Below are 7,873 nucleotides of genomic sequence, written 5' to 3'. Positions count from 1 at the left end.
TGCCTGGGCTGCCCGCGCTTCCTTCCGCCACCTCCGGGACGTACCTCTTTCATATGGAGTGTGGTGTCACCGGTCGCTTGTGTGTGTGTGTGTGGCGGGGCGGGCGCCTCTATCTGGCCCAGTGCCGCACTCAAACTGGGGCAAGAAGAGGTGTCCGGCCCTCCTTTGCATCACCCCCTCCCCCCTCCCCTACTTTTACCTCCTGTCTATTTCGCTGCTCTCTCCGTCGCGAGGCATTCTGCATTAAAGTTCTGAGTGCGAGAACTTAAAGTCCTGTTCGGTTGTACGCCCCCTGTGTGACAAGTACGACGACTCTCGAACTTTTTAACGACCCTCGTCGTTGCGCATACCCTGGCTCTTTAAAAGTCACATTGAATCCTTCGTCGACACTGTTTTTCGAGCGATTTGAGGGACAAGAGGCAAAGGAGATGGGGGTAGGAGGGGGGGGGGGTAGCAAAACAAGAGTCATTCCCAGGGTTGCCAAACCTCTAACTGTAAAATTTACTCGCGTGCTCTCTTCTAGTCTCAACTAAGCATGTGTGTGAGAGAGGGAGAGAGAAAGGCAAGGCAAGGGGGGGGGGGCAGAGAGAGAGAGGGAGAGAGAAAGACAGCCGCACCTCCTCGCAAGCGTGCGGGCGACTCGCGCGGTATTGGGCGCGCCGTGCTATTTCTGGGCGCCGTGCCGCTGTCCGCATCCCCCCTTTCCCCCCCCCCCCCTGGTCCTCTCTCCCTTACCCAACCCCTTCCTTTTTCATCCCGACACACAGCTCTAAGCCGAGAGGACCTCTCGCCCGCGTGCGGAGAGCTGCGCTAGAGGAGAGAACCTTTACAGCGTTTCCCGGACCTCACCAAATACCGAAAGAAGAGTAAAATAAAAAGAATCCGCGAAAATGAAGGGCACAGATTACAAAGGCACGCGGGTCAACCCCCTTGTTGACTTGCATTTCTATCTCATGTATACTTGGCGCAACAAAAAGACGATGCGGTCTCTTTTGATCTCTCTCTCTCTCTCTCTCTCTCTTACGATAACGCTGTCTGTTTACGTGCACACGTTGGTCGCCGCCGCAGGCCGCCCCTTCGCAGCGCTCTGCGGATGGACAAATAAATACTTGGCTGAGCAAGGAGGGAGGGGGGGGGGGCTGCGTGTGGTGCGCTCCGCTGGCGGCTGCACGTACGATCCGAGGTGTTATTTGGTGCAGGCCCCACCTCGCTATGTGCCGATCTGTTCGGGTTGGTGCGGGCAAAGCCAGACCTTCCCTCCGTGATTTGGGCGATACGTGTGGTAGTACCGCGGGTAGTACGCTCCCGTTGCTCCACGTAGCGGACAGGTGGCGTATTGTAGGAATTTTCGTGGTTTTAGTTCGGACTCGTGATAGTCATTAATGTAACTGCAGGCCCTCGCTAACGATTTATTTGAGATGTAATTTGGAATTTGATTGTGGTGAGGATATAGTGAGAACGCAGTGAAGTTTTTGTCATTTCATAAGAACTAAATAATACTTCTTTTATTCATTTTGCCCTTTGTTCTTAAATAGCTTATAAATTGGTTTAAACTGGAGATATGTAGACCGGTCCTGCTTTTTTGTCCACCTCCTAACTCTACGGAAGCTTGCGGCCAGTAGCTCCTGCTTGTCCTCACATACAACCACTTCTGGTGGGTTGTTTTCTTCCTGTTGCTTAATTGACTCTTCTTTTTGGGAATCGTTGAAAATTTTCGCGTCCTGCAAAACGGGAAAAGGAGAATAATAATAGATCTTGAAGATTAGGATTATTGTTAATGTATCAGTTGTATAATAAGAGCAACAAATTAGACACGTACCAGCGCAAACTCGACTGAAAAAATCTTCCGCTCCAGCTCATCAAGTTTCTGTTTTACTAGTTCCAGAGCCCCCCTGTCGTGCTTGGGGCTGAGGCTGACCCTTGACGATTCCAAGACGCAGTACTGAAGACAGGCTGTATCGGTACACATGCTGCTGTCATGTGCTTCATCATAGCGTGCAGCCAATGTCATATCTTGGTCACAGGCCTGCAAAATGCCGATTAGTAACCTTTTTTGCATCAGGTGTACGCAAAGAATAGACCCCGTAGTGCGAGTTTGCTTACTCCCCCTTGGTCGCGGGCGCCGCGGATGGAGGAAGGCAAACCCGCAACACCGAGGTGTTTCCTTTGGCACCCTCGGTATACTGTAGCGATATACCCGAGAGAATTACATAGCGAGACACGTACCACTCTCTCGATTATGTTGTTCCTCCGAATCAATTCGTTGAGTCTCTCTTCTAGTTCCATGTCCTCTTTGGACGGCGTGAGGCCCTGCTGACCTCTGCTGATGGCGCTCCCCGCTGGTGGTGTCCCACCTCCAGCCTCCTCCGCCCTGTGCGCCGAAGACGACGCCTCCCGACCAGAGGCGGGTCGTGACGCCGGTTTGTCCCCGCGGTACCTCGGATCGTACACTATTGGCGTGTGCTTGCCGCCCCACCATGACTCTCCCTCTCGCTGGACGCTCACTTCCGGATCCTCTTCCTCCGTCTGCTGGTTCCGTGGCGGGACTTGGTAGCGGAGTTTGAATTTGCGGAGCCATTCTTTGTGTGCCGTGAAGGGCCGGCGAGGGCGCGAGTCTCCCATCGCTGCGTGAATTTTGAGGGCCTGGGCCTTCATCCTCGCGTTGGTAATGTATTTGCCCTGGAAAATTAAAGGGGGGGGGGGATGCAAATTAGCTGTACTCCATTACAAAATTCAACTCCAGTAGGTCACAGTTTCTTTTGACAGAATAGCGTATACTTTTTAGAGAAAGGTTGTGCAAATTTTCACAGTGAACAAGTATGATTTGCCCACGAGAACTGTTCTGCTTAAAAGACAAATAAACTTTTCAGGATAAAAAGTGCATTGTCTTATCAAATCTAAAAGTTGCACATAACATACCGACGCATGCTCTTCCAGCCACCAGACATAAAGCTTCTTTTCAAGTTCAGCCCACTTAGATTCTTTCATTGTGCTCCTCGACTTGTCTGGCGACTTGTTGCGGTACTTCTCACGCAAGACGGCTGCATTCATTTGGATCTTGCGGACATATCCCTGACGCACGTCAAATTTCTCGGCGACATCCTCTACATTTTCTCCACGATCGAGCAAATCGGCAATACTTATCTGCAAAAGAAAATGATACTTCAATGGCCAGTTCTTCTTGGGCACAACATACCGCGGGTGTCCAGGCTAAGACATGCCAGTACGTTGGGTTGCCTATGCACTGGCTGTAGGGGCTGCAGGCGCGGGGCGCTAGCGGGGGAGGCTGCTGCCACACCCCCCCGCAACCCGCCCGGCATCTGCAGCCAGTGCATATAGGCAACCCATCGCACTGGCATGTCTTAGCGTACTTACAACTGCACGGCGTTTGAACACTTTGATTTTGGGGGTTTTCTTACCTTCTGTTCTAACGAGAGAGTCTTGCGTTTCTTCTCGGGTGTTGGTGTCGAAGGCACTGGAGACATCACTCGAAAAGGAAATCCCTCAGCTTCGTTGTCCCTGCAGCGTTCCCAGTCGTATACTATTTGAGTCCGTCTTCTGCTAACATTCGCATTCTCTTCAATATTTTCTTCCTCAACCTTTTCTTCCTCAATCACTTCGTCCTCAATCACTTCGTCCTCAATCTTTTCTTCTTCAGCCTGCTTCGGCACCTTTGCCTCGTTCAGTGTCCTAAGGGTGTTCCGCTGCTCCCTCAATGACGGAATCAGGTAGCGTCTTTTGAATTTCGTTAGCCAGCCCCTGCTAGCCCGGAAGGGGGGTAGACCCGGCATGGCTGCACTCATTTCAACGGCTTGGGCCAGAATCGTTTTGTCGCTAAACTGCTCGCGCTGTGGATGAATAATAAAAAAAAATACATAATGGTTGTAGATTGAGAAGTATGAATAAGTTGTAGGGGAAGGCTACACCGGAAACCCAAAGTGTGTGGATGTGGCACACTTGTAGGTGTGTGCACGCCATGCGGACAAACAGAGGCACAAGTATGTCAATTTTTAAAGTAAAATTCACACCTTTACTCCCTTGTGTGTAAGAATCGGCATTGACACACCTACAAGCGTGCGACACTCACACACTTGCGTCTCCATTGTACTCTTTAAAAAAAAAGATTAGAGTGCATGACGTGAAATTTGGAGACAGGGCTTTAAGCAGAAGTCTGGTCCGTAAATGTCAGAACTATCAAAATTAAGAGAGCAGGTAGTTGATCGAACCGTTATATTGTCAAAGTTGAACAAAAAACTACCATGTGACAAGACTTACACTCTACCCCGAAATTTATTGCAAGAAAAGTTAGAAAAGCTAGAAAAAAAGGAAGAAAAACTATACTCAAAAGCAAAGTTTTAATTGGACCCTAATAATATAATATTAAAACTGGCCTTTAAAAGTTATTAATGTAGTCTAATTTAAAACTTTGCTTTGAAGTGTTTTTTTGTGTGTTTCTTTTTTAACTTGAATCAAAATAATTAGAGTAGCATTTTCTTTAGAATAATTGAAATGTTCAAGGGTACTTACCAATGCCTGCTTTTCAAGGCACCAGTTATAAAGTTCCTGTTCAAGTTTAAACCACTGAGTTTTCTTGATTCTGGTACTTGATTTGTTAGGTAACATATTGAACTTTGCACGATAGGAGACTGAGTTAAGTAAGATCTTGCGGACATGCTGTGGATGCAATTCGAATTGCTTAGAGACAGACAAGAGACTTGCCCCCTCGTTGAGCAAATCAATAATATGTATCTGAAATTGAAAAGAAAATGGCTCTGTATAATGTTGCACACATGCAAAGGGTTATTTCCTTAAATGTTTTTTAGGGAAAGGGTGGGGCATATCGTGAGCCAAAAGACCAGAACACTGGAAAAACATGAAGTTAATTTTGCAAGTTGAAATTATATCTATGGTCAACTAAAACCCGCCTCTGAACTGAAGAACTTTATAGCAAATCTGTACGTGTCAAAGTATCAAACCCCTCACATATTTTTTTTTAAATACAATGTACACACCAAGATATCTAGGACCGTAAACAGGTTTAACTGTAATGTATAAGCGAACCCGCTACATTGTATTCTCTTAATTGTTCACATAGGATTCATAACACTCATTGTTTTTTCTCACTATCAATTGATTCCTATTATGTTTCTTAGGTTTTGATTTTTTTTTTCTTTTATCCTATTAGACGCAGGGTTTTAACAATAATATGTTGCACGCACAAAACCTTCATACTTTTAAACTTACTAATCTGATGGTTAGTATAAGTTCCAAAATTTTGGTTTGACATAATGAGTTGGATATAGGTACTTCTCTCCGATAATAGGCTGCTAATTTATCAAGGCTAATATAGTTAACCAGATTACCGTATTTAAAATTAAAGCGAAGTGAACGCAATGTTTCCTAACCTCCTAACCTCTCTTCCTCTTTGAGTGAGTACAAAATGCTCAGAACACACTATAGACATGGTTTCTGAAATAAACACACGTCAAGAATGTAATGTATTGTTAAAAATACACTTAGCACGAAAGTCCCCTACGCGGTTAACGCGGGTAAAGTACATAATAAGCACTTGTTGTACCTCGCTCTGTCCACAGCAGACGAACAGGCACAACTTAAACGCAGAACTGATAGGTGCAGTTTTCTGACATATTTATCCTGCTTTACCTTCTGTTGTATCGAGAGCGGTCTGCGCCTCTTGACGCCAGATGGCGTAATCATTGGAGTTGGAGTCATTATTTTTCGATTAAAACGGACGCAGCGGGCAACGCAACACGACACACGTTTGCTGCGGCCAGCTGCGGCGGTTGAGAGCAGACTGACTGACTGCCGTGCCGTGCCGTGCCGTGCCGTGCCGTGCCGTGCCGAGCCGTACCGAAACTGAAACCAAACCAAAATGTTCACCGACCCGCTGCCCCCGCTGCCTCCCCCCCCCTCCCACAAATCCCTTCACCTCTTCTCCCCTCGGCCCCCTCTGGAATGTCCTGGGCGTTGACGGCCCGCTCCCCTCCCCTCCCGCGGCAGCAACAGACGGGTACCTGCGAACCTGCGGGAGCGCCCGCGAAGCGGCGGCCTCTTCTTCAACCCGGGGCTGACCCGGACTAACCCCGTGGAGATTTCCGCTGGACCATTAGCCTTCCGTTATACTACAACTTTCGTCTTAAGTGTCACCCCTTGGTCACAGACTCCAGCACGCAGGAGAGTAGATCTCTGTAGGAATCTACCGTCCACACTAGTCTATCGGAACACTGGCCCTCCACCTCCTCCTCCTCCTCTCGACGGTTCAATCTTTTCTGGGGCTTACAATAAAACTGCAACGTGCAAAACGAGAAGCACTTGTCTACTGTACTCCGGTGACCTCGCGGTGACCCCGCGGCCCGCGGGCGCCGCGCGCGCGGTCACTCCCTGCTGGCCGAGCGGTAACCCCCCCCCCCTCCCCACCTCACCAGTCGGTCTGCTGGCGCGGCGTCTTGATTAACCTGCAGAGGCGTAGGAGGGCGTGTGGCGGGGCGGGCCCGCGGGCCGCGGGGTGTCGTCTTTTGTGTCGCCGGAAGTAGATACACAAACTACTGCTCCTGCGGCAGGAGGGGCCTAACTCGACGCCATCGTACGCCCCGCGCCTGCGCCACGCTGTTCCTCCAAAGGAGGTGAGGCACATCTTCCGCTGCTCTGGATGAGTGACCTCTCCCCTCTCCCACATCCCAGCCCTTCTCTCTCTCCCTATCCCCATCCTGCGTCTCCATGGTCTCCATCATCACCGCTGCACTACTCTCTGGACTCGTGGCGATGCTAATGGCCCGAGCCGCACGCACACACAGACTCAATCCCTTTGACTTGAGGATAAAGTGAAGACGTTATTGCTCGTTTTTCTTGCATTTTTTTGTGGTTAGGTTGCGTGTACGTCTAGTTTGCGCCCGTGTGCGTGCGTGCCGTGCGTGCCGGGCTGAGCGATGCCTCGGATTATCTTACCCGGGCGGCCGGCTCCGACCCCGCGGCGGCGGCGGCGGCGGCGCCCCGCGGACCCGCGGGACTCTAGAGAGAGGGGGCTCTGGCCTGGCCTGGCTCCGCTGTGCTGTGCGGCTGCCTTCCCCGCGACCACGCCGACGACGGTTCGAATATCACCGACCTCGTTCCAATTTATCGCCCGGTGCGCATGGAACCACTTCGACGACAGAATCGACTTCTTTTATTGTTTTAAAAGTTTTGCTTTAAAAAACCCCAATAATAAAAACCGCGTCATTTTGTTTTTCAAGTTGTTTTGTTTTCTAAATTGGAATATGGGCGCACAACCTCGTAATCACGAGAATTCTGGTGACCCGCGCTCGCGCCAAGTCCTCGCGGGTACCCTTGCGGTGTTTTGTTGTTTAGAGCCACCCGGGCCTGGCTGCGGGCGGTGGGGGTTCTTTTGGCAACTATCTTCACGCTCGGAGACGGCGTGTGTGTGTGTGTGTGTGTGTGTGTGTGTGTGTGTGCAAATGGGATTTGGACGGTGCACCACCGCCGAGACCACCACCCGCACCTCGCACCTGAGCGGATTGTAGCGGGCGTGGGCGGCGCGGCGCACCGGGGTGGGGGGTGGAGCGTGGCGGGGCGCAGTGACAGCGAGCAAGGGCGCGCGGGGGGTTGGGGCCCGGCCCGACCACGGGTGCCCCGGCGGGGCTTCTTCGTCGCCACCGCAGCAGGTGCAGAGAGGTCTTCTTGAGGAGCTTTCCTGCGCCGAGGCGAGGACTTCCCCCCGTAACTCTGCGGGCTGCGGGACTCGCCCGCCGCGGTTACGTGACCCGACCCCCAGAGGCCTGATCTGCTCAATGAAGAGCGCCCAGAGCGCCCTCCAGCAGAGCATGCCCTCCGCCCTGCTGCCTGAGAGCCCCCCCCC

General features: G+C 51.0%; 1 protein-coding gene across 1 annotated transcript; it reads right to left on the bottom strand.

The window, feature by feature from the left end:
* Positions 1 to 1,490: 1,490 nt before the first annotated feature.
* LOC113216605 (uncharacterized) lies at positions 1,491 to 5,845 on the bottom strand. Its single transcript, XM_026436346.2, has 7 exons — positions 5,665 to 5,845; positions 4,528 to 4,749; positions 3,420 to 3,848; positions 2,920 to 3,144; positions 2,227 to 2,679; positions 1,820 to 2,026; positions 1,491 to 1,721 (listed from the first exon to the last, which is right to left on the bottom strand). Exons 1-7 carry the CDS (start codon positions 5,731 to 5,733, stop codon positions 1,506 to 1,508), a joined length of 1,821 nt encoding a protein of 606 aa, XP_026292131.1. The 5' UTR covers positions 5,734 to 5,845; the 3' UTR covers positions 1,491 to 1,505.
* Positions 5,846 to 7,873: the final 2,028 nt, after the last annotated feature.

Source organism: Frankliniella occidentalis, unplaced genomic scaffold (assembly GCF_000697945.3).
Source record: "Frankliniella occidentalis isolate FOCC.00 unplaced genomic scaffold, Focc_3.1 Scaffold275, whole genome shotgun sequence".
Taxonomy (NCBI): Eukaryota; Metazoa; Arthropoda; class Insecta; order Thysanoptera; family Thripidae; genus Frankliniella; species Frankliniella occidentalis.
This window is presented reverse-complemented; position numbering and strand designations above follow the sequence as displayed.